The sequence below is a fragment of the Microtus pennsylvanicus genome, chromosome 16, assembly GCF_037038515.1.
Source record: "Microtus pennsylvanicus isolate mMicPen1 chromosome 16, mMicPen1.hap1, whole genome shotgun sequence".
In the NCBI taxonomy this organism is placed as follows: Eukaryota; Metazoa; Chordata; class Mammalia; order Rodentia; family Cricetidae; genus Microtus; species Microtus pennsylvanicus.
Genome location: NC_134594.1, coordinates 30,502,371 through 30,528,740, shown reverse-complemented (window position 1 = coordinate 30,528,740; position 26,370 = coordinate 30,502,371). Strand labels below are relative to the sequence as shown.

General features: G+C 43.8%; 2 protein-coding genes across 12 annotated transcripts in view; one reads left to right on the top strand and one right to left on the bottom strand.

The window, feature by feature from the left end:
- The window catches only part of Med12l (mediator complex subunit 12L), a 305,880-nt gene that overhangs the window by 179,458 nt on the left and 100,052 nt on the right, over nucleotides 1-26,370 (bottom strand). The window lies entirely within an intron of this gene.
- P2ry14 (purinergic receptor P2Y14) lies at nucleotides 1,758-24,399 on the top strand. The gene is made up of 2 exons (XM_075950617.1): nucleotides 1,758-2,148; nucleotides 20,182-24,399. Exons 1-2 carry the CDS (start codon nucleotides 2,146-2,148, stop codon nucleotides 21,220-21,222), a joined length of 1,044 nt encoding a protein of 347 aa, XP_075806732.1. The 5' UTR covers nucleotides 1,758-2,145; the 3' UTR covers nucleotides 21,223-24,399.

Genomic DNA, 26,370 nt, shown 5'->3' with positions numbered 1-26,370 from the left:
CATATATACTAAGTGAAATAAGCCAGCCATGAGAGAGCTATGGGATTCCACAAGAGCGCAGCGCCCAGCGAAGTCAAATCCACGCAGACAGAAATCAGAGTGGCAGCTTCCAGAAAATAATAAACAGTTATGCAATTGTTTTGCATGACGAACAGATTTCTGAAAATGAAGGTGGCAATGGTTTTACAACTGTCAAAGTAATTAATGTCACTGAAGCCTTAGAAACGGTCAAGAGACTGAGCATGGCGGCTGATGCCTGGGACTCCAGGACATTGGAGGCTAAGGCAGAAGGATCAGGCATCAGCCTCAGCTCAAAGAGACCCTAATCTCTAATTAATTAATTAGCAAACATTCAAGGTCCAGGTGCGAGGCACACGCCTCTAACTTCACCGTCTAAGAGTACCAAGGCACAAGGACTGCAAGCTCTGAGCTTGCTGAGGTCACAGAGGACGCTCAGGGAGAGCCTGAAGTTCCTAACACGACCATTTCAAAAACAAACAACAACAACAAAAAAAAATGTCAGGATGGAATGTTTTCTGTGCATTTTTACAATTCAAAGAAAAAAATGCTGCCTTAAAATATTTTTTTAAATAACTGGTAGACGAGCAGTGGGCGGTGAGGAAGGATGTGTGCAGCTCACAGAAGTCACAGGAAAACAGATTACAGGGCAGAGGGGAAGTGAAGACAGAACACGGGAACCATTTTTTTTCAATGCATCTGCAGAAGGGTTTAGAAGAGCAGCTTGATAGTTGCTTAGGAGATAAGGAAGAGTTTGAGGAACTTTTACTTCTCTAAGACAGAGGGCAGGAGACAAAATGGTGAAATGAAAAACTGAGATATTTAAGAAAGAACAGAGGAAGTGAGGCAGGTCCGAGGCTGGAAGCCTTCACATGAGACCAAAGGACATGAGGGAACCTGAATGCACTGATCCTGAGCGATGAGGTGTGATTGTGCTAACCCAGAGAACAACTAAAGAGTGAAAAACCAGGGGAACAATTGGCTAAATATTCAGAAACTAGGGCCAGGTAATAAACCAAGATGGAAACAGGGATGTCCAAAATCAGAATGGAGTTGTACTGACGAAAAGGAGAAAGAGCAGAAGTCCCCACTAAGGGCTGGTGCTGACGAGGCGCAATCAGCATTCCCTGCACCCTTAGGACTGAGCATACCCCAGAGAGACTGGGACCCTCTTAACCCCTCTCTGATGTCTATCGCTACCTTGCCAGCAAGGTCAAAGGTCCCGTGGACACCCACATGTACAGCCTACACGTACATGTACTCACCTGTACGGCGCTACAGTAGAAGCGCACAGGTGTGCTTTACTCTCAGATTAATTTTCAGTTTTCCATGGGAAAAAAAAAAAGCAAAGAAAAAACTTTCGAGAAGCTAGCTAAAATCAGGAGACTCGGGAATGCTGTCGCTATTATTACTGCACCCTCACAGAAAAGGTCAAACTAGACATGGGAACAGTCATCCTCCTGCCGTCTGGGTTCCTCTCCCTCACCACACGCCCTCTCCCACTGTTCACCCTTGGTCGGGCCTGAACATCCGTAACCGTATGAAAGTCTGCCTCAGATCCAACTTACACAAGCATGGATTAGAGTTGTTCTCCTAGGGGTAGTGGAAGTTTGCACTGCTTGATGCTGGAGCATTTGGCGAGAGGTCAGCATTTCAGAGAGTACTTGAAATGTTTTGCTTTGAGAGCTAATGCGGCATTTCCCACTTGTCAACATAAGCAGACCGGGCAAAAAGCAAAGTACATTCCCTTCGGTACCAGTCAGATGCTGCATCTGTTGCTGATCCAGTCTCACCTACAAGGACGGGAGAGACTGGAGGAGTTGGTGAGGAGGAAAACTCCATCCAGTTCAGGAAACGGCAGGGCTGCTGCAGGGCAGCAGTGGCTTTGGCAGAGGAGGGGTTAAAATGAGTTATCTGATACTGTAAAGTGGACAAGCACAGCTGGCTGATGACGCAATCCTCAGAGCAAAGGCAAGCCAATATCTAAAATGCTCAAGACAGAAAACAAATACGGAGGGCGAAGGCCACACAGCTCCACCAAAACTGAAGCCAGACTGGAGATGCTCCATGGGAGGAAGTCATAGTCGCCTCCGAAACACTAATGCCTAGGCTTCTGATGGGGACTTCATGGTGAGTCACATTTTCATTTCAAAAGAAAGAAACAGGAATTACATTGGCTTCATAGTGCTTGTGTCTTAGGGCTTAAACTTTCGTTTCCTCGATTCTTAAGTTTTGTTTTTTTTTTTCTTCCGAGATTTAACAAGCATGTAAAGAGTGGTTTTAGTTTTAATTTGCGTGGGGGGGGGGGCAAGGATGAAGATGTATTTATAAAGTTCGATCTACGGTTTACCTTTCTATGAATTGTAAAGGAACTTTCATGAAGCCTTGACTAACAGCTATCTAACATAAAACATGCTTATATTGTACTCTAGTTTATTGATCAGCTTTCTAAGGATTGTTAGTTTAATAAGTCCCATTTTATGGAAAAATTGCAAACTTGCAACTGAAGGGAGAGATTTTAATTAATCAACCATACCATGTCCTCATGCTGGGAAAAAATTAATGTAGTTAATTCAGTATTTACTGTATGCTGACAGTCTTAAAGTATTAGCACTATCAACAGGAAATTGTCACGGGGGGTAATAAAAATAGCCAGAGACCTGCAATTTGATCACTTTTTCTAATAGAAGGGAGAGCTTTCTCCACCTTTAGCTGCCGTCATGTGTACAAAGGCAAAGAGCCACCACGGTACCGCATGATTTCAGATGACAGAGGGGGTCTCTAGGAACACTTCCATGCATCGAGCTCAAAGGTTATAGCCCTCCACCTTTAAGACTTCACACACAAGCAGTCGGGTCACTGGATGTTCCAAACAGCTGGATGACACCGGGAAAATCTCTTCATGTCATTGTTTTACCAATCTGAAAACGAGTTCAGCAAGTTTCAGGGACGAGATGATTTGTCTGATAAAGGGCAAGGATACTACTCAGAGGAAACAACCACCTGGCTTCAAATCTATTTCCTTGTCTCTAGCAAACAGTGATCGGGTCCAATAAAATGCATGAGCGGACGAGAAGTGCAAGACTGTGCAGAACAAGTTAGTCCTTTAGCTGCCTGTTTACATAACAAGAGCAGTAATCGCATTATACAAAATAGTCAATATTATTGGGACTCAAGAGGAAGCAAGCTTTGCAGATAAACAGCTAAATTTTGATCTAGTGAGACTTTGAACGACATTACATGTTTGGGATTTAACTTTCTAACCGGCTTCACCTCTGTCCCAACACCTATTTAAACAACAAAAAACAAAGGTGGGTGTATCTGGCACACAGTGGACAATAAAAACTGAATTCTCTTCCTATCTATTGACTAATAACGCAGTAAGTGAGGGGCAGGATTGCCAAGAGAACTACCAACACTAAGTTACCCAACCTGTGTAATAAAACACGGCGAAAGTTACAAAGTCATCTGTGACACGAAGGGGAAATGAAACCTTATATGCCAACTTACAGACTATGTAAGTCCTACAGAAAACAGAACATTGGGCCAAAGCACACGTAGCACACAGGTATCAGCCAGGTCCACCCAGTGCAGCCTGCTCTGAGTGACCCTGCCTGCAGTCTGCACAATCCGGTCACTCCTTCCTGGAATTCACAAGTAGGCCTGGATCCATAAAGGTGGCAGCTTTACCCAAAAAAGAAGTGAGAAGAAGCTACAAGGGTTAAATGTGTTAATTCGCAGGCTCACCCAACATATGCATATATTAAGTACATATATATATATGTATATATGTGAAAAAGAATCCAAGATGGAAATGAAAGATGCTAGATCTATAGGAGCCAAGACATGAACTAAGGAGCAGTCCGTGTTGTTGAATTACTTAATCAGCGTAATGTTTGTTTTTGTTTTTTTTTGCTATTTACATTGTTCAGTATACATAGGTTAGAGGCTAAAGTACTAAAATTAACAAACTAAGCCCAATTTAAAATTCTTTTAATAGAAAACACAGTGAAACATATTTCAGCCAAAATGCTTAAACCTTTTCCTTAGCGTTCCCTTCCGCTCTTAAAGGTCACAGAGGACTCTTACAGAGCTGCGTTAGAATGTCCATCCAGGTCTTCTAGGCTGCAAACGACAGCTGGGAAGCGTTCTGTCAGTGCTAGTACCATTCACGAGAGCATAGAGTTCTAACCTAGTAGGTGTTCAGGATGGTGTGCACAGGCAGGGAGGTGGCGCCAGTCTAAATTTCGGTACATCTATTCAACACTTGGTTTGCAACAGTCAGGTGGTTCTCAGACCCATGGGTCATGTAAGCTGCTAGGAAGGCTGTCTTGGCTAAAGAATCTCACACAAGTAAGGAGATGAGAGGAGTGCTCTGGCCTCTGGGGCTCCTTTCCTGCTGCCAAACGCAGCAATAGTGGCTTCCTCACGTGGAACTGGCATGTGGTACCAAGTTCCACGTACAAATACCTGATATTTTGCTACAATGAAATCCTTCACTCTTAGTGCTTAAGAAGATCCTTTACTCGTGTTTTGTAGACTAATCATTTAGAGAATATAAATTCATGGAAAACTTTCTAGATCTAGATGCTCATCCTACCATGGTAAAAGCAGAGCTCACGCTGTGACCGTTACCTTGTCTTGGCATTGTAAATTGCAATTGTCTACAATTCTGCTATCTGAAAGAAACTGATCAAATGAACTGGGGACGAGTATGCAACCCAGACGAATAAATTACAGCCACAGTTAACAACATGGATAATGTGTAGGAACACAGACGCAAACACCTAATTCAACAACCAGAAGAAACTCAAAGTGTTTTCGGATTTGAAACTTAGTGAGTATTTGGGTTTTCAGCTTAACCACACACACCTGACCAGTAAAATTTGCGCAAACATTTTATAAAAAAATCAAACACACTAAAATCTGAAACACTTCCGGTCCCGAGCATTTGGGTCAAGTGGGATTCTAAACTGTGCATGTAAAGTCAGATTTCATGTATTTATACATATTTTGCATCAAATGATAATACAAGAACCATAAAAGATTACGACTTCGTTTTTAATCAAAATATTGATTTGGGAGAGGTGGCTCACTGTATAAAGGTACCTACTACCTTCTACCCCTGAGGACTTGAGTTGCTCCCAGAACCCACGTGATAGAGACACTGACTCTCAGGATCGTCCTCTCCCATCCTTTCAGTGTGCATATACATGCCCCATGATCAATCAACAAATTAATGCAATAAAATAATTTTTAGAAAATCAAAATTTTATATACCTGTGTTTACATATCACATGCAAATCACAAATGCTTTTAGGAATATGTGTGTGTATGTGTGTGTGCATGTGTGTGCATATAAATATACAGTTGCTATAAAACTGTAAGGCAGAAAAGGAAAGGCTAGAGAAGACAAGATCCAAGACAAGACCCCAGGGAAAGAAGCAGAGCATGGTGGGTCACAGGCAGGCCACTGGTTGCAGGTACCCACACACGATTCACAGGACTTTTTCTGTTGTTGAGTTTGAAGGAAATACAAATTAATAATTAACAATCATGCTTGGACACTGTGATAAGAACGCATAATATATCATGAGCCATAATTATTCTAGTTTATATCCAGAGATAGCTACATAATTGATCTTCCTTGCAGGGTGTGACAGTTTACAAAAGACTACAATAAAACTCGCGAGATTCTGAACAGATTCGCCTTTTGAGAGCTAAGTGCTTAACTTGCCTGCAGCTACGCGATCAGATTCGTGCAAATTGGGTGGCCACTGAGTTTCTGCTGTTTGTCACCCACTACTGAGAGCGGTCCCGTACTCACGCGGCTCACTGTTGGGACACTGGCATAGGTAGAGAGGGGAAGAGGTTGGAAATATTATTGAATTTTTTAAGGATGTGTTTTATGTTATTACGTATGAATCTTTGTTTGCATGCATGTATGTGCGCCACATGTGTGTCGCTGCCCTCGGCTATTGGAAGATGGCACTGGGCGCCTTGCAACTGGAGTTTACAGATGGCTGTGTGCCACTATGTGGGTGCTGGGGATAGAGGCCAGGTTGGTGTGAGAGCTATAAACAACTGAGCCATTTCTTCAGCTCCTGTCCCTTTAAGAGATGGAAAGAAAATACACCTGGGGAGGGGGTAGAGGACACAAGGAGGAGGGTGGCTGCTGCAGGATGCTAAGAGAAAAAGCTCCTGAGAGGGGGTCACGTGATCTGCGATCAGCAGGTCTGCAGCAGGGACAGGACCTCAGGCAGACACCAGGGCTCCAATTGCCTACACCCCAGTGAATTTTGTCCCTTTTAGACTTCATCCCTATAAGAGCGTCAGTATGAAAGCAAACCCAGCCAGCTGTTGCTGTTATTCCTTTGCAGAGTCTGACACACTTAGGCGGTAGCTCTTGCAAGACCCTGACATGGCCCCTATCAGTTCTCAGGGATCTGAAACCTTCAGGAGTTTGCGACAGACTGAAAACATCTATCTGCTCTATTCAGCCTGGCACCAAATGACAGAACCTTGGGAGCTTCTTTTTTTTTTTTTTTTTTTTTTGCTAATTTTTGCTTTTTATTTTTAAATTTTGTTTACAGGACCAAAAAAACAAAAAAAACGGAAACAAAACCAAAGAAACCCACCACCTAGGAGAACTGCTCGGTTACCCAAAGCATCAATTATCTACTCCTTGCTTTGTCTCCCTGCCCCATACTGCACTATTCCACAGGTCAGCTGTCAGTGGCATTCAAGAGCCATACACAGACCTGCCTCGCTTGCCCTGTGCAGCCTGGCCAAGCTCACACAGTAGTAGGGGCTTCTTCGGACCATCAGGAGAAGGGTGATGATGGCTCAGGCTGAGGGATTTAGCGCAGACAGGAAGGGGCCATGTTTTACCAGTGTTTCCTCCTCCAGGCCTCTCCTGCCACTTGCCACATGCCAGCACATGCAGGTGAGATGCTGCGGAGCCTCCTGAGGAGAGGAGGATAGAGCCACATGACAGGGGCTCTGGAGGCCGCCTGTGGGGATGTGCTCAGCACACAAGTTTCTCTTATCTGTCTGCCTCCTGCATAACATTGGGACATTCTAGATCATTCAGCACCCAAGCTACTACTCTGAATGATTTGCAGGGTCACCACACAGAACAAACTAGGAAAAAGATTATTTTAGAAGAACACAGTACTTTCAACTAATTAAGGCATCAGTGACCTTAATCCATCCCACTCGTGGTTCTAGGGCACAGCTGCACACCGTGAATCATCTAGTCAAGATTTCTAGATTCTTTTTTTTTTTTCAACTAAATGAGGACTGCATTCATCTCCCAAAATTTCTCAAGAATTTAAAGTTTCACAGTTTCCCATGATCCACCTATTCACCCTAATTACTACAGAAAAATGTCCCTCCATCCTCTTGTCAATTATCTGAACCGGCTCTGCAGCTTTGCTGTTGCTAACAGTACCTCAGTGACCCACTGGCTCACAGTTCCTGATACACATGGGCAAAAATGCTGCAGTCCCCCTAGGAGCTAAAGTATTCCACCACAGGATACATAAATGTTTATTCTCACCAAGTAGTTCCAGTTCACTTTCCACGGTGATAAACTTGAGAAACATAAAACTGAGCGCTATTTGTTAAGTCCTAAAACTTAATTTTTAAAAGTCCTGAACAGTTCTTACAAAGGTAGTCATATATATATATATATATATATATATATATATATATATATATATGTTGGAATAATTTATATTTAAAAGGGAAAAGATAAAAAACACAGGATTCAGGGCAGGACAACTTCTGAGTGGGAGAAGAAGGCAGGGAGCCACAGATGCAGGATGGGCTGGCAGGGCCCACGTGCTGAGGGGCTCTGAGCTCCTCCTCCTGGTGGGCTTCAGACTGTATTATATAAGTTAGTGGGTACTCCACTGGACAGGAGAACCACTGTGAAAGCAAACAGCATTATATGTGTGTATGATAGGAAGTAGTTTTCAAAGAACGACAGCAAAGGCTATATATAGAATATAGCAAGTATGAGAGACAGGCCAGGCCGAGACCTAGTAACCAGAGGCAAGGGAAGGTTAATCCACTGCAGTCGATGTCTGCATGAGATCAGTGGCTCCTTGACCTCTCAAGACACAAATGAATGGACCAGAGTTAGAGAGTAGACAGAGAGGATGCTGGGAAAAGAGGAGGGAATACCAGAACAGGTCAGGACCACAAGCTCTGAGCTCCAGACAGGCATGGAGCATACCAGAGCCTTTCGTTGCTTTGCTCTCAACATCAAGGGCACTGACTAATAATTTGTATCAACAGAAATAACATCTTTGCAAGGAAGAGAAATTTTTGCTTTACTTTTAATGATGCCAGTAAAAAGATTTCAAATAATACAGTCAATGGTATTTCAAGTGGTGGAGTGTACAAAAGAGTTGTGGGCCAAGGGGCATCTGTAGCTCTGGGGACCTCGGTGACCCCAGGGGCTGAGGCCTTGTACTTCCTGGACACTGCACACAAGACCAACTCTGCTCTTGGTGCACAAATAACAGCAGAAAGTAGTCGTGGGACTGAGGGAACCGCTGGTTTTTCACAGGAAACACTGGGGGATGCTGTTCTGCCTGCCTGAAGGTGGGACAGAGTGGAAACAGCAAGGCAAGTCTGGCTCACCGGGGAGTGTGAGGCTGCTGGTGAGCTCTGTCCTCTCCCAGGAGAGATACCTGAGGCACTTGCAGAAAATGCAGGGGCCAACAATCTAGTTACAAAGCTGGTGGCCGGATTAGGATGACCCTTGCGAACTAAATCAACTAACCAGGGAAAGAGCATGTGAGAAAAGCTTAAAGTCCCACCGAGGGCTTTTTAAACTAGTTTGTTTAGATAAATAACTAGTACAGACTAACTTTCTCCAGCACAGTTGACTGAAGTCAGTGGTGCACAAGAGACTTGATATAACTTTTAGCAATACAGATAGAGAAGAAACCACTTTTAGCGCTGCCATTGGAGGAGAGGCTTCTTCAACTTCATAATGACTACAGATACACACTGAACTTACTTTTTTGTCTTCTGTAATACCTTAGGTTAAGTAATTAAATCAAAAATTCAGACTTTCTGGAACTATCTATGATAAAAAGTGGTTATAAAAATTCAATGTTTGGGGCTGGAGAGATGGATCTCTGGGTTTTCTACTGTGAGGAGGATTATGGTCTTTGAAAACATTCACAATTTGAGGGACAAGTTTATATCTTGAGCACCTAGGCAAAGCAAAATATAAAATATAAAATAAAGCATTAGCATCAGAAGAAAGATTTGAAGGAGGTAAGCAGAGGCAATCCTTACTCCGAACATATTTAAAAAAAAAACAAGAGTAAAAGAAAATCTTTTCTGGATAGTTTCACAAAATCTAAGGAAAGGTGGGGCTAATGACTCAGTATATACAAAACAGGAAGATCTGAGTTCAGATCCCCCACACTCACACAAGCGCAGGGTGGACATGGCAGCCTGGGTGTAATCTTGGTGCTAGAAAGCTAAAGACGGTCCCCAGGGGCAAGCTGACTAGCTAGCATGACTAGCCAAAACAGCGAGCTGTCAGCTCAAATGAGAGGAAGATCCTGAATGTTATCCCCTGGTATGGGCACGCGCATGCACACACACACACACACACACACGCACACACACACACACACACACAGAGACACATACACAGACACACACACAGAGAGACACAGACACACACACACACACACACACACACACACATGCACACACACACACAGAGACACATACACAGACACACACACGCCTGTACACAGATACACATACACATGCCCCAAAGAAAGGATTTGAAGGAATCCAAGGAATGAACACAGCCACAGCTATGGCTATCAACAGAGAGGAGGGATTATCATCAGCGTTTTCACAGACGAGCACTTTCTCACAGCAGTGGTGAAACAGCATCTGACAGCTGCCATGGAGCAAAGCAAAATGAAGACCGTTTGATCCTATTAAGCATCTCCTGGAAAGACAGATTTTATAAGAAGAAGAATATCGAATGGAATGCTGGGAAAGGACCTCTAATCCAACGGTGACTCCTAGTCTGTAGGTCAAGGACTAGGAAGAAGAGTAAGTCTGAGATTAAGGGCACCACCTATATACTTCCACACTTCAACTCTACAAACTCTAAAAGGAGTATGGTTGTTCTCTCTCCTTAGTAAAAACACTCAAGCCTTGCTCAGTTTACAAGCTAGTGTCGTAATATAATCCATTAAAATCAGAGGGCACTGATCCCTGCAACAGGGGTCAACACTTAGAACAGGGAGAGGGAGCGCACAACACCCCAGGGGTCAAAGTATGTGGGAACCAGGTCTGTGCACGGTTTCCACTCCCCCTCACAGCCCTGGGCATTTAGATTCGCTCCCTTTGGCTATCTAACCCTGAGTCTTAAAAAAACCTGCAGTCAGTGGTTGCTATTCAGCTCGAGTGGAAGCAAGAAAAATGCGCTTTCCACCCATGCAACCAAAGGCTATCCACTGACGGCCTAAGTATCACAGCTGGAAAGACCGAATGCAAATACATAACTGAGAAATGAAAAGACCATCTCTCTGGGGCCAGGAGAGGTCAGAGATGCATTTCCTTGCATGGCTCTAGAGAATAGGGCCCTGCGTTCCAAAAACAATACTTCTGGGAGGGGAAAACAAATCACGAATTCAGGATGCTTAGCCTAGTATTTCTAGAGAGAGAAATCAGATCTAAGCCCTCTCTGAAGGCAGCGCTACACGGGTTTGGGCTAACACTGACTGCTGAATAAGAGCAGAGCCCTAAAAACTCCAAAAAGCGTAAAGCATTTCACCCTAACTTCTAAGTGCTACTTTCCTGAAACAAGAATGGGGGAACCATCAGAAGTGAAGCTTCCATCACCCTGCCCCCGGGGAGAGGGTGGAAAGTGTGGGCTACGCAGATGAGTCAGGGCACTGCACAAAGGGTCTCCTGTGTTTCCGGCGGTCCTGTATCTCAGGGCAAAGGAACGACAACCTAAATAAATATGCAGAAGCGAGGGAGCCCAAGAGGATGGGAGACAAAGCCTTCTAGGGGCTTCTGCTTCTTCAGCTGCCGGCTTACTCACTCCTGAGATGTTCCCACTGACTCACGCACACTGCCAGGTGCCAGGTGCCAGGTGCCAGGTGCCTGATGTTGACAGAAACAGGAACCCTATGAGGAAGCTTCTGTGCTCTCAGTTTAGAGATGTAATCTCTGAGAGACAGAGGCACCTGGCGTTTATTAAGATATCAGAACTATTAAGAACCGGAGCCACACTTCTAACCAAAACTCACTGCATCTCACGTGCATGCTTGCATTCAATCATTATGTTGGATAGTCTGTCCGCTATTCCAACAGAGCAGTAAATCTTTAGTGTTATATTTTGGTTGTGAGCCCAGCCTTTAACGGCTGAGCCATCTCTCCAGCCCTAAATCTTAAATAGTGTTAATGATGTATTCCACGTGCACTTAAGGTTTGGTACCAAAAGGACAGCTAAATTATCATCTTGTATCAGAGGGACATCATATCCATCTGCAATTAAGCAGCCATTCTAGCAATTACTGCAATGTCTAAAGAAAACCACAGAGCACGACTGCCACCTAGTGGACAGAGACCAGGACTGCAGCAGAACAAGTAACAAGGCACAAAACAGACCATCAACAAGGAAGCAAGATGCCCCCCCAAATGATCAGTCCAAGGCTTAGAAACACTGACAAGTATAAAAGTAACGAGCGAAATTTTACCACAGCACCACCCAGGCTATCCAGACATGATTGTGGTGTAGAGGCCAGGAGAGCGTTGCCATTTTACAACCTCCAGAACAGTGGGTGTACTCAACCTTCCTAATACTGCAACCCTTTAATATAACTCCTCATGTTATGGCGACCCCCAATCATAAAATGGTTGTTAAGCTTCATGGCTGTAATTTTGCTACTGTTATGAATTGCAATATCAATATCTGACATGCCGGATAGCTGATATGCACCCCCCCCCCCTCCACAAGGGTTGAGAACTACAGCTCACGAGCTTCATATTCAGAGGACAGCAGGGCCGTGGTCTGGGGAGCACAGGTGCCGGCATCACCACCCCTGCCCTCCTCCACTAGCATCTTCCCTCATCTGCAGCCACGATCACAAGACACTGAGCACAGAAAATTAGCAGATGGGCCGGATGTGGCAGGCTTTCATGTTTCTGTAAGTTCCACTCACTGTGTTTGGGGAAGTGGTTAGAATTACAACACTAGGCTTGGACACTGTTATCAGTTTATTGTCCACGCCGATCTAGTTCCTATCCCTTGGACTGTCTCGCATATAATCAAAGGTTGACTGTGAATAGTTTTTCTTCCTGAGTTTTGGAGTCTGGACTATAAGGAAGCGAAGACAGACCCACGTTTATATTCAGTGCAAGAGTTAAGTTCTTAGGGGTCTGCACACCGGCCTAAGATCACACGGGCATTTCTCAAGAGAGAGCTAACTAACAGTTCCCTATCACAAGAGTTGTGGATCACTGAACTGGAAGGCCACAGTGGCCAAGAGCTAGACAAGTCAGGTTAGGCCTAGCCACGGTTCACATCTACCAACACAGAAAATAGGCCTCAGAAGAGAAGCAGCAGCCAGCTGGCCTTCCTCTTGCCAGAGAACTCGGGCGATCCATGTAGCCTACCAATTTATAGAGCAGCTCCGAGCTTCTCCTGCAGCAGAGTCTTAGACACCAGCATGTAAGGTGGGAGCTGAATCAAAATCAAGGTTGGCAGGGCATCTGCAACGGACAGTTTAGGAGCTGGCAGAGAAAAGGGAGCCGGTCTAAATAGTAGTGCCTAGAAGAGGAGGAGGAGGAGGAGGAGGAGGAGGAGGAGGAGGAGGAGGAGGAGGAGGAGGAGGAGGAGGAGGAGGAGGAGGAGGAGGAGAGAAACTGAAGGGACCCAAACCTTGCAGAGCTTTAAAACATAAACACAAAGCAGGATTTGCAAAACACATTTACAAATGCAAATACATGACTTTCTGAAAAAAAACTTCTAGCTCCTGAAAGAACTCAGGAAACTTAAGGACACCATGTGCCCACATGTACACGCATGCACGCACACATGCTCTGTGCCCCCTAAACTGTCTCTGAAGTACGACACTTAACAGGTCTAAGTTTCAATACCATCTGGACATGCATAGCCTACCCTATCCAACTTGGCAACTCAACCATTGTAAGCAGTGGCTGTCTAAGCTGTAAGATGAGTTCCTAGAGACTCCTGGGCAAGGCTCTATGTAAATGTTTAGGTAGCCCACGTCTCTACTGTCCTGTCATCTCTTGTGTCTTGATGACTGATCCTATACCATTCTCTGTCACAATACCCTCCATCCTTTTCCTCATCTAGTAAAGCCAATTCACATGACAATCTTTGTTATCACATGCTCAGGAAGGCTGACCTGACACCAGCTTTCCTGGGGCGACAAAGGTCCTTCCTCCTTCAGGGAGAGCTCTTATACTCTACAGTGCCACAGTTCAGTCCCCTAGAGTTCTCGGAGATGAATGGTTTCCACGGCATCCAGCAAACATGGTTCGATGTCTCTAGTAAGCAAATGGATGGATGATCTTGGGATCTTGGCATAGAAATAAGGACTGAAGCTCCACAAGAGCTAAGAGCCACAGTTTATCACAAGAACACAGACTTTCAATAACAAGGAACCTCAAAGGATGTGGCGGTCAGAAAATGAGCCAACTGAGGAAAGGACAAGGAACTAAGAATTTAGATCCACAGTGGCTTCTGGGATATGTGGTGCCAAGCTGTGAACATCCTCAGCATGTAAGAAAAAAATAAAAATGCAAGGACTCCTCCTGAGCAAGGGTGAAAACTGGCTTCTTGCTGGCGGAGCTGCAGAAGACGCACGGAGGCCTTGAGGAGGGGGCAGTGTGGCTGGAACAGCTACCGTGAGGCTCCAGCAGGCAGCCAAGTAGAAGTATTTCTGCGAAACCCAAGTGTGGCAAGCCAAGCCTCTTCCCTGAAGTCACTTGTCACACTCCACGGTCTGTCTTGCCTCAGAAGCAGAGATGACCGTTCATAACATCTTAAGATTCACCTTATTGGGCAAGACAAGTTGGGACAAAGGTCAAGGTGTGAGTTCCAAAATACCCAGAAAGGCTAGAAAACTGAGGGCAGACTTAAGAGGCATAAAGTTGAATTTGCTAATTTAAAATAATTTTAAAACAATATTATAAAGTTTCTAAAAACATAAAATTCCTTGGAAACCACTTAGAATAATGACACCAAAGGAAAGAGGCATATTATTGAGAGAGAGGAATCAAAGGGAAGTGGGAAACGCTCTTCAGAAAATTCAGAATCGTACACACCTCTACTATTGTGTGAGCAATATTTTCTCCTTACTGCTGTGTTGAGTGATCACTCCAGTCCCAAGGACACACTTTGGCAAGTCAGTCTCCATAACTGTGAGATATCTCAGCCTGTGTGTTTGTTCTTTTTCTTATAGTAACTCTTGATTGTCAAAACTCTTGTGTAAAAACTGAGCAATCATGTTGGGCGTATTGGCTATGAAGTGTTTAGGATAGAATTTTTAAATAATTTATTGTGGTTTTTGCCAGGAAATCACAGGGTTAATGTTTGTGTTCTTTGATTTTTCAAGCCTCTTCTTTGCTGACATCTTGTGGTATATGTAGCTGCATTCCTTCCCTACTAGATGCAATAGCACCTTCCTTCCTTCCCCGAAAGTCTTTGACAGTGGTTTCCAAGCATTGCCACAGGGGAACAGAGCTACCTCCGGTTTAAACAATCCACGGGAAGACTGCTGTGTGGGCTTTGTGCATTGTCTTATAAGAAGAGGGTGACACTTCACCTGGGAGTCCTGCTACAGTGAGGACAGAGGTCCCATGGCCCTGGAGTCCAGCAGGATGACTGGCCCAGCGATCTCTGAGTGGCACGTTTATTCATTATTCAAAGTATACAAAAATACTCGATACATTGTAATTGTGTGTGTATGCGTGTGCATGCGTGCAGCACACAAAAATGCTGGCACCAGCTGGAGGAGTTGCATTCCCCTAGAGCTGGAACTACAAGTCACTGGGAGAAAAAGCAAAACTAAAAGCAATACTTTCTTGAAATACAAACTGCAAGACACAGAGTGAATTTAATCCATTTTTCTTTCGTAACACAAAATTCTAAATTATGAAATGTAGGCCACATCAAAGATGAGGTCGCACTGGGCTTAACCACTTCTGTAAAACAAAACATTACTTTAAAATAGTAACGTATTATTGTATGTGTTATTAAAATGCTATGAAGGAATCATTTATCTTCTTCAGAGACAGAATTGAGATACCTAATACAGTAGTGTGAAATTCTAGGTGCTGCTAAGTGGTCCTATCTTTGTTGGGTGGGTGTTTGGTTCCTTGATTTCTGTTTTCTCTGGTTCTTAAGAGTGTGGTGGCTGTGTCTTGCCTGGTTGGAAATGCTTCTAAGGTCCTGGTAGGTGTGAGAACTGGGGGGTTCTAGGGAAAATGTGTTTCTGGGTATTGAGAGCTGACACTGCACAATGGGGATGGGATGTGGGGGGGGGGGGCTAAAGGGATCCACAGGAAGGAAGAAAGCAGGGTATTACATCAGGATCTTCTTAGTACCCTGGTACTGACGACAGAGTAAGGTGAGGCCATAGCAAAAGGCCAGCTAGAATTCTGGACATTAGACTAGGAGATTGGACACGGAGGGAGAGAGGTTTGATTTGTACAATAGACTAGAGAGGAGGGGAGGGGGTATAGGGAGGCCTCAACAGGTGGTCTGCTGCAAAGCTAGGGATGAAACTGGGGGATTAGATTTGGAGGGGAGGGGAGGTAAAGATCTGTAGTTAGCCTCTCTGTTTCCCGGATCAGAGTTGTGACCTTGTCTATTTCTTATGCAACAGATATTCCTGACTTTTGGGCTCAGTATGGAACTCACTTTTCATAGGTGCCTTCCTAGACAGTCACGCATTTTAAAGTTGATCAATGATCCACCCTACAGAAAGGTGACACAATCTTAAGCTAGCTACACCCACAGATGTATCCCATATAATATTTTAAAAGTTGTAATGTTTAAGAGGTCTAAAGCTGTTATCGATAATGTTTTACAATTTATATTAGAATGAGGTATTCCTGGTGTGAGCCTTTTGGCATATTAACATAGGGCAAAAAAAAAAAAAAAAGAAGACAGTTTCTCCAGCAGCAGTGGGTCTCAGACGATTCCATGCCCAGGCAGACAGTTACCTGTGACCACTGTCAAGTGTGTGGGGAAAGACCAAACAAATCACAGATACTTGTTCCCATTCCATTACCGAGGCCACTTGACCCCTCCACGTCAGGTCAAAGGAAGGGTCCAGGAGGCTCTGCCTGCAAGTGTGAGCATGGGCTCTCTGCACCTACAGGAACACAGAGCAGCTACTTTTTCCACCATGGCGGGTGGTGTCGGGGGTGTTCACAATCAGACATACTACAACTGGCACATCCGTGTAAGTCCCAAGACACCAGGAAAGTTACTTTACACGAGCATCTACAAAGAAGGGAATGGTGTCTCATGAAATCATTTCAGGGAAATGTGTTACCGTTCTATTTATACTGACTTCTAGAACCTAAGAGGGAAAGAATCTGGCTCTCATTAAATCATTTCAGGGAAATTCTGCTTCATTACATAATTATATATCCACGCAGTTCAACTCTCTCTTCTTCAAAATTGTATACACAACTTCAAAATAATCCCGAAAATAAATGAGTACTGCACCACTGTAGCTAAGAGGATGGTGACTGAGGCCACCAAATAAAAGCCAGGAAAACAGCAGAATTAATTCACTCAAGCTCTGGGAAGCTGGCTTTCAGACAAAAATTCTTGTAACTGAGGGGGCAAGTTATTGAAAGCAATGAAAACATGGAAAAGATGCTCATTGTCGCTAACCACTTAATATCAACTATGGCTTGGATGCTGAATGTCCCTAAAAGGCCATGTGTTGAAGGCGTATCCCCAGACACTACTGGAAGATGGTAGATTAATACTGAAATATATGTCAAGGTCTGGATGGAGACAATGGGATCCCAGTCTCTCCTTTTTCTTCCCTCCTTTGCCTAGCCATAGGTCCAGATCAGCAGACCAAACAATCATGACCTGGAGCCTCCCAAACTATGAGTCAAAGTGACTCTATTCTTATTGTAAATCAATCATCTCAGGTATTTTTATAGTAGTATAAATGCTACTTACAATATATGAAGCCATAACATATGTGTAAGAACATAAGAGACCATCAAGGCAGCAAACTCATTTGCGGAGCCAAGCACACACAGCAGTGGCTCGAGGGGGAAGAGTAAATAAAAGCTTCTATGGGGGAAGTAACTTTAAGTGATTTTTCTTGCACAAGAAATATATACATTGGCAGGATCAAGGAACAAGATGTATTTCTAGTTTTACCATAAGACACATGAAAAGAAAATACAAAGGGAAGAAAGGTATTCCACTGAAGGACGCAGTACACTGCTGGTCCTACTATACTTTCTATACGGAATACAACTGGATTCCGTATTGCACAGCTATAATCCTCCCTTCTGACATTTCCCTATTTCATTGGCATAGTCTGCCAACAACTATGTAGGAAACATGCTGCCAGGCACCAGCAATATAAGCAAGATACATCTGTAGCCTAAGGAACACACTGTCCTCGGCAATCTCTTTCCCACAACTATGGATTAGATGCAAGTATTCTGAGAGGGGTAATGCATGTCTGGTGCTTATCTTACAATTATCTCAACTACTTAATGCCCTAAATACAAGGCTCTCTTCTGAAGGAAACACAACAGCCAGAGATGAGCCTTGCAACAGGAGAAAGGCACGCTCACACACACACACACACCCCTACCCACACAGACACAAACACGTAACCACACATTCAACCAATCATAGCTCAGTGTGGGAGAGTAAAACTTCTTAAAGAAAATGGCATCCAGATCAAGAATGAAGAGAAGCCTGCCAGCTATGAAGGTAGCAATCAATTTTCCACACAAAGTCTATGTGAAGATCCAACGGGTAAGGGAAAGAAAATAAAACAAGTACACACAGAAAAACCAAAAAGAAGTAGGGGGACCCTATCCGTACAGCAGAAGTGAAGGGTGCAGAGACTCAGGCTAAAGGGGGACTCCCAAAACTGGAGGTTACTGAGTCAGGACTCTGGCAGGAGGAGGAAGGCAGAAGCCTGAGGGGCTGCCAGCAGGTCCTGAAGATTCTCAGGCGCACACTGAAAAGCAAGCAGGCCCTGTAGGCATGAGATACCCTTCTGAATAAATCTACCCTCTGCTGCCCTACATCAAAGCTTTTCCCATTCATAAATAATACACAGGGCATCAGAAGTTTCTGGAGCTACCTAGCAGTGCTGCCCCAAACCTACATACTAAGAACCATAAGATGTAAGTCTGGCTTTTTTTTATTTTTAAAAAATAAAAATTTAGCATGTAAGTATGTGTGTGTGTGTGTATGGATGAGAGACTGTGTGTATATGTGTGTATGAATGTGTATATGTATGTGTGTGAGTATGTGTGTCTATGCCTATGTGTGTATGTGTGTGAATATATGTACATGTGTGCTTGTGTATGATTGTGTGTATATGTGTATGTATGTGTGTGAGTTTGTGTACGTGTGTGTGTGAGTTTGTGTACGTGTGTGTGTGTGTGTGTGTACTCAAGCACCCAGGCAACATGAAGGTCAGAGCTGCAGAATCAGTTCTTTGCTTCATCACACAGGTTCCAGGGATCAGGTCATCAGGCTTGGCAGCAAGCGTCCTTACCAAGGAACCATCTCACTAGTTCTAATTTTGACTTTTTGAATTTTAATTAAAATGTAATTGTATCCTCTCCCCCATTTCCCTATGCTCATCCCTCCTCCCAAATTCAGCCTCCTCATCTTTAACCACGGTTGGTACATACACACAGAAATGAATAAACACAAATATGTCCTATTGAGTCCTGTATTTTTTAAAGTAAACTGCAATTAAGATTAACTACACATTTAGCTAATGAAACGTTTCTTTCAAATTTGTCATCTCAACATGTTTTACAAATATAATGATATCGCACTTTTTTTTTCATCCTGTCTGCACGATTTGGTGAACATTTTACTCCTACAGAGCACCCACCCTCAGGAAGCACTGCTGACATTTAAAACCAAAAGAAGAAAAGAAAAAAACTCTAGGAAGCCGCTTGTGGCTAATACCAACTCATTAGACAGGTCTAATTGAGAAGAGAGTTTGGGAAGCATGCTTAAACTTTCTGTAGAACTTTTGTCATTGTATTTTCTGATTTATGAAAATATTGCAACCAGTTTTTCAATGAAAATACAAAGGCTCAATTTTTCAAAATGACTCCGTCAAGCAGGAGAGAAGGAGCACAGGTTATAAGGCCATTTGCTGCTCTTGCAGAGGACTCCAGTTTGTTTCATACCAGAGATGACAGCTCACAACTGTCTGTGTACCTCCAGTTTCAGGGAATCCAAGATCTTCCAGCCTCCAGGGGCACTGCACACTCATGGTACCCATGCATGCAGGGAGATAACCACTCATACACATGAAGTACAAATAAATCTCTTAAAAAGTTAAAAAAATTACTCATTAATTATTAAAAATCCCAGCTAAAGTGTAAGTGTAGATGTTTTTAAGATACTGTCTTATGTAAAAAACATATGCATTGTGAGTTTCTTTGCCTGTCCACCTCAACAACTCTTCCAAAGTGCTAGGAAGGCTCAGTTTATGAGTTCATCATTTCATCTAGTATACAGAGAGAAGACTGACACATTACAAACTATTGTAGACATTACAATATTAATAGTAGACATTACAATATAAATACAGTATTAAAATATACTCTTTAAGTTGCTACTTTTCAAGCCTATATTCAAATTAGTCTGTCCTCAGACCTAGAAGAAAGCACTGTGTGGGAGGAAAATGCCACCCTCTAGGCTAATGAGAGCTCGCCCCATGCTTTCCATCTGAAGGGAGATAAAAACTCCACAAGAGGGAGTAAACGCTTCAAAATCTTGGCGGGTTTCACCAGATTCAGGTTCCTCCACTATCGGCTATCAGTCACAAACGACGTGAAGGCCGTAAATTGTACTATAAGTAACTAGTCTGCTTCTCCACCCAGATCCTTGCCTCCAGAAGTTACGAGATGGCCAATTCAACCACCACAGACCCTCCAGACCAGCCCTGCTCCCGGAACACCCTGATCACAAAGCAGATCATTCCTGTGTTGTACTGCGTGGTCTTCATCACAGGGATCCTCCTCAATGGAATCTCGGGATGGGTATTCTTTTATGTGCCCAGCTCTAAGAGTTTCATCATCTATCTCAAGAATATCGTTGTGGCTGACTTTCTGATGGGCCTGACTTTCCCTTTCAAAGTCCTTGGCGACTCAGGCCTCGGTCCCTGGCAGGTGAATGTGTTTGTGTGCAGAGTCTCTGCCGTGATCTTCTACGTTAATATGTACGTCAGCATCGTGTTCTTTGGGCTCATCAGCTTTGACAGGTATTATAAAATTGTAAAGCCCCTTTTGACTTCTGTCGTCCAGTCAGTGAACTACAGCAAACTGGTATCTGTGATTGTCTGGATGCTCATGCTTCTCCTTGCTGTCCCGAACATCATCCTGACAAACCAGAGTGTCAAGGAGATTACGAAAATACAGTGTATGGAACTCAAAAATGAGCTGGGGAAGAAGTGGCACAAAGCATCTAACTATGCCTTTGTGAGCATTTTCTGGATTGTGTTTCTTCTATTAATCATCTTCTACACGGCTATAACGCGGAAAATCTTCAAGTCTCACCTGAAGTCCAGAAGGAATTCCATCTCGGTCAAGAGGAAGTCCAGTCGCAACATATTCAGCATTGTGCTTGTATTTTTTGTCTGCTTTGTACCTTACCACATTGCCAGAATCCCTTACACAAAGAGTCAGACGGAGGCTCATTACAGCTGCCAGTCAAAGGAAACCCTGCTCTACGTGAAGGAATTCACTCTGCTACTCTCTGCAGCAAACGTGTGTCTGGACCCCATTATTTATTTCTTCTTATGCCAGCCATTTAGGGAAGTCTTAAATAAGAAGCTACACATCTCACTAAACGTCCAGAATGACACAGACACGTCCAAAACCAAGAGGGGAAATACAGTTCATGAAAGCACAGATACTTTGTGACTTCCCATGCCCTTCCGAGTACTGTCCATGTTGTTACATGACAATTAAGAAGTATAGGTAAAATGCATGCTTTTGACAACAAGTAACCTATCTACCAATATTATCCGGCAGGAAGTATGAAGTTCAAAACAATAAGTACAATAAAACTCCAACTTTCCATGTAAAATGAAAGTCTTCGCACATCACTTTTTAGATATCAAATAAATGGAGGAATAGCATGTGGTCTACAAATAACCAAAACTAAACCCTTCTCTGCTGTTACCTTGCTTCCTAGGAGACACCCAATCTTTCAGGTGTTCTTCCTAAATATCTTTTTCTATTAATGCTCATATCTACTTAATGTTTTACATTCTGTGTGTACCAATAAACAAGTTGCCTTCAAAACCATCAGGGATTTCTTTTTATTAATAATCAATGTGTGAAGGAACACCCCCAAATTTCCTCACAACCGTAGCTGGTTCAGCACAGTGTGCTTAGTCACACTCCAGGGCAAAGAAGGTGGTTACACAGAAAACGGAAACATTCTACTTGTCTCTGACTTTCCCAAATGAGTATTTCATATGCGCTGTGTCTTATTAAAGCCAAACACAGCCTAAACTGAAACAGGAACGTTTCTGTGCTGCTAGACAACATTCCCCACTTGCTCAGAAACTCCACGCTTCCAGTCAGCAGTCAAATCAACAAAAAACAAAACTCCCCAAAGATCTTCAGTCAGATCTTGAGGACATGGCAATGGGAAGGGGACTGAGTTTATCATCCTTCAGAATTCCCACAGCCAGAGCAAACCTCCCCCGACTAGGCTACTGAAGCAAAAGTAAGAAGTGAAGAAAGGTACTAAGTAAAGCTTGAGTCACGTGGTTATCTCTTCAACCGCCGCCATCCTCTTCTCTCCACAATACAAAGTCACCTTCCCCTGTGGGACCAAGCAATGTCTTTGTAACCACTATGCTAAGGCGCATGACTAATAGGAAAGCAAGGCGTTTTAGGAAATGGTATGTCAGGGGGATAATGGGATTAGAAATCACAGCAGAGTAACAATTACTGCGTGCCAGAACCACTGTTAGGTGCAGGGGAACATCTAGAAACAACAGGGAAGATCCCTGACAACAGAGGGTTAACCTAAGCATTCTTCAGACACCACTGTAGCTAAAGAGGCTATGGGGAACACGATACGGGTGCTTCTGTAGATGAAGCTACGACCGGGTGCCCACAGATGCTCAGGCGGCAGAGAAGGCAAAGTCAACAGTGATGGGAAAGAGGACAGGGAGCTGAGAACTTGTGCCTCTCCAAGACTCAAGTCTTCTAACTCTAGCCAACTGCTGCCTCACTTTTATAGGAAATGCAAAATTATGGGGCCTTTACATTGCTGGGCCTACGTCAAATCAACTGTTGGTCGGTTACTCTCACAAGCTTCGTGCCGCCACTATACTAGCGTATCTTGCAAGCCGTGCATCACTGGTAAGCGGTTGGTGGCAGGCTTGGTGCTAACATTTCTCTTTTGAGGCTGTGCAGAGTACCCTTCTGTACCAAAGACGCTGGACCATAGGGGCGAAGGCTCTATGGAGACATCAGCTCAATCTCTCTTGCTCAGCGAGTTGTGTAGGTGTCTTCAGCAATAAGGCCTTGCTGTCAGTTGGTGGAGAGCAACCTGTAGTCTTGGCAACAGCCTGGGTTGTTTTAGGGTTCCCATGGAGTCTATTTAACCAATAACTAGATTAGATGTAACCCAATCCTGGTACTGGAAGCTTCATTTAGTGATAAGAAAGGACCAGTTGGGACTCTGTCTCCCCTATAATTTGGCAATTTAGATTACCTTCATACATGCCTATGTTTTAGAAAGGTTCTGCTCTTTCCATACTAGCCCTCATATGCCCCTTACTTTTAGCTTTTTAACTTTCTCTCCCCCACATGCCCTCCCACAACCCTTTCTCCCACCCATTCCCACTTGATCTGCCCCCCCCTTCTATTTCCCTTTCCTGACAAGATCTATCCGCTCCCCCTAGACCCTTACTCTTTATCTACCTTCTGTGGTTCTTGTAGCTTGGTTTTCATTGACTTCACAACTAACAGCCACATATAAACACATACCATTTTTGTCTTTCTGGGTCAGGAGACCTTACTAGGATAATTTTTTTCTAGTTCTTCCTTGCCGGCAAATTTCATGATGCAATTTTTTTTAAAAAAATAGCATTCACCTGGTTTACCTCCTCAGCCTCCACCCTCTTTTCTCTTTTTTTTTTTTTTCTAGCAACACAAGGAAACATTTCCCTTTGAGAAAACCACTTTTTAGGTTCTGAGCCATACAGTTAGCAGAGGTGAATTAGTACTAGGCAATGAAGCAGCCAACCTGAATCCAGCAGTCACAACTTGGGATGGAACAAGATCAGAACGGACCCAGTGAAAGAAACCCCTGGGCTCATCCTCAAGAAACCTTCTGGGAGGGGTGCTGTCACGATGTAAACTCCAGATGTGCAAGAACGCCTAAGATTGGAGGCTTACACCACAGCAGGCAGACGAAAACTGCTTCAAATCTAATCCTGGTTTTACAGCCCCCACCTAAAGCCACACCAGAACCCTGGACACTGGGGTATGTCAACTAGTAAACTCGCTACAAAAACTGTCATCTAAGAAGGCTGCCCAGTGCCAAAAGGCCAGCCTTGAAGACAGACACACAGGTAACACAGTAGGGACTGAGCAGGTTATACTTAGGACTATCTACGTGTATACAAACACATATAACAGATTGATGACAAAAGAGACCGTGAATTTGAAGATCAGGAAAGGGTACGTGGGGCAGTGGCTCTCAACCTTCCTACCACTGCGACCCTTTAATACAGTTTATGCTGTGGTGACCTCCCAGCCATGAAAATTATTTTCATTGCTACTTTGTAACTGTAATTTTGCTACTTTTATGAAACATAATGCAACTAACTGATATTCAGGTATCTGCTATGCAACCCCTGTGAAAGGGTCATTCGACCCACAGAACTGCTGTCTTATGGGGGTTTGAGGGGAGGGAAAAATGTAATTATATTATAATATCAAAAATAAAATTAAAGAGATACTATACCGATTACAAACAGATTATCACAGCCTCCCCACTTTCCAAAACTGGCATGGGTGATCTTTTAGGTGTGCATCTCTATGTGAACATCTGTTTGGAACTACTACTGTGAGATCATCAGCGAAAGGTCACTACTTCCTTTGGATCAGCTATTTGCTGCTAGAGTCTGATGACATGTGGATTACAATTTTATAAAAGTACATGCCTGCAAAAGAAACATTAAAGAAAAAGTTTGTCTACGCGGACACACAAGTTCTAAACACTTGGAAGGTAGAGGAGGCAGGGTGGTCAGGAGTTCAAGGCCAGCCTCCGCTCTGGGTTTAGGGAGAGACCATGCCTAAATGGAAGAAAGGAATGGGGCTGAAAGTGACAGCAAACATCCTATGCTATTGTCTGGCTCCTGCATACAGACACACACGCACACCTTCAACACCGACAGTTCTAATTAGGGACTACAGAATCGACCGGTGTTTTTTTCTCTCTTCTTGTATGGCTATGAGTCTATGAACTGTCTACACGTGACTGTCTTTTTACACTGTTTACACAGCAGCATCAACTTGGCTCGTAAGTGAGTGGTCACATAAATCAAAAGTATCAAATTAGCTCAAATTCCTTTTGCTTCGGATGCAACTGCAATTGTGAACAGCTCCCATGGGTTAACTTTGTTCACCAGGTCCAGAGATAATAACAGCGAAGGACAGAGGAAAAAAAAAGTCAGTGTAGCTATGATGGATGAGGCAATCAGAGAGGTCTGCGGGCTGCGGGTATGTCATTGAGATACACCTATTAGTATAAAACACATTTCTGGTGAAGAAAGTTGAAGAAAAAACATGCCTTAAGATGAGAAAGGACTGTAGACAGTAGTTTTATCCTAGAAGATCTTTCAATATGGAAATAAAAAGCAGTAAACCCAAACCAGGAAATGTACTCATGCTACAGAAGACCCAAGCAGCAAGGAAACTTACAGTCAGAACATAATAATGACAACATATGATTAAGAGTGCTGTCATTAACATTTACTAAGGTTTCTCTTGCAGCTAGACTACTGCCTAGACGCTTACTTCCTGTCAGGCTGCTCCAGACTCGAGGACGCAGCAGCTCGCTGTTCCTTTGCAGACTAGGGCACTACTGCTTTCGTGATTTTCACCCCTGAACACAGGCAAAACCCCATTTCTAAGAACCCCACTGAGGGCAGTTTTTCCAGTGCCCCACTTCCCCACAATTGTACAAACATTGCCCCTACAGAATCATCTCCGGCCAGGGATTTCTCTGAAATAGCAGGTTGTTGTCTGTATGGACAATACATTGTTCCTGGGGTTAAGGTTATCAACTGGGCCTGTACTTGTGACTTTCATCTTTCCCCCTTGACCCTTTGCACTATCGTTGCTTTCTTTCTGATGCGAAGAGCCCTAAAAGGCAAATTTTAAAAGCTGAAGATAAGACTCTGTTACTGAAGATATACTTGGGATACAGGACTTGGAATGATCCAGCTAGAACTGACCTTCTGGAAGCCTCCTTCCTAAAGCCTGGCTCTCGTATGATCAGAGGATGTAATACATGGACCTTCTTAGCTGTAAAGCCCACAAACCACAACAAGGACTGGACCAGCAAGATATCCATAATAGTGCGACACTGGTACCTTCACCTTAGAGAAGAAACAAGAGCTGTCTAAACTTAAGGTCCTCTTACTGGGAAGGAATGTACACCTGCTATTGTAAACCTAGTCAACAACTACCCATGGCTGGAGAGGTCGTACACCCTAAAGGAAAACCTACCGTCATTTCTCCAAAATCATGGCACTTCTAACTGCCTTCCAAACAGTTATCCCTAAACCCACAGATAACTACAGTTCTCAGCCACCATCAGAAAAGCTACGTGCTTGTTTTCTTCTCCAGCAGACAGAGACCACTACACAGATCCACAGCTGGTCAAACTGCAGAGTGAGTGCGGCAAGCCCAGACACAACTGACGTGTCTGCAATGAACACCTGGGAAGGAATACAGGAGCCGCAGGACCAGGACGCCTGTGGCTAAATAGCGCTCCCTAGATGTCACAGGGGAAGGGCACCTACGAACTCTAAACGG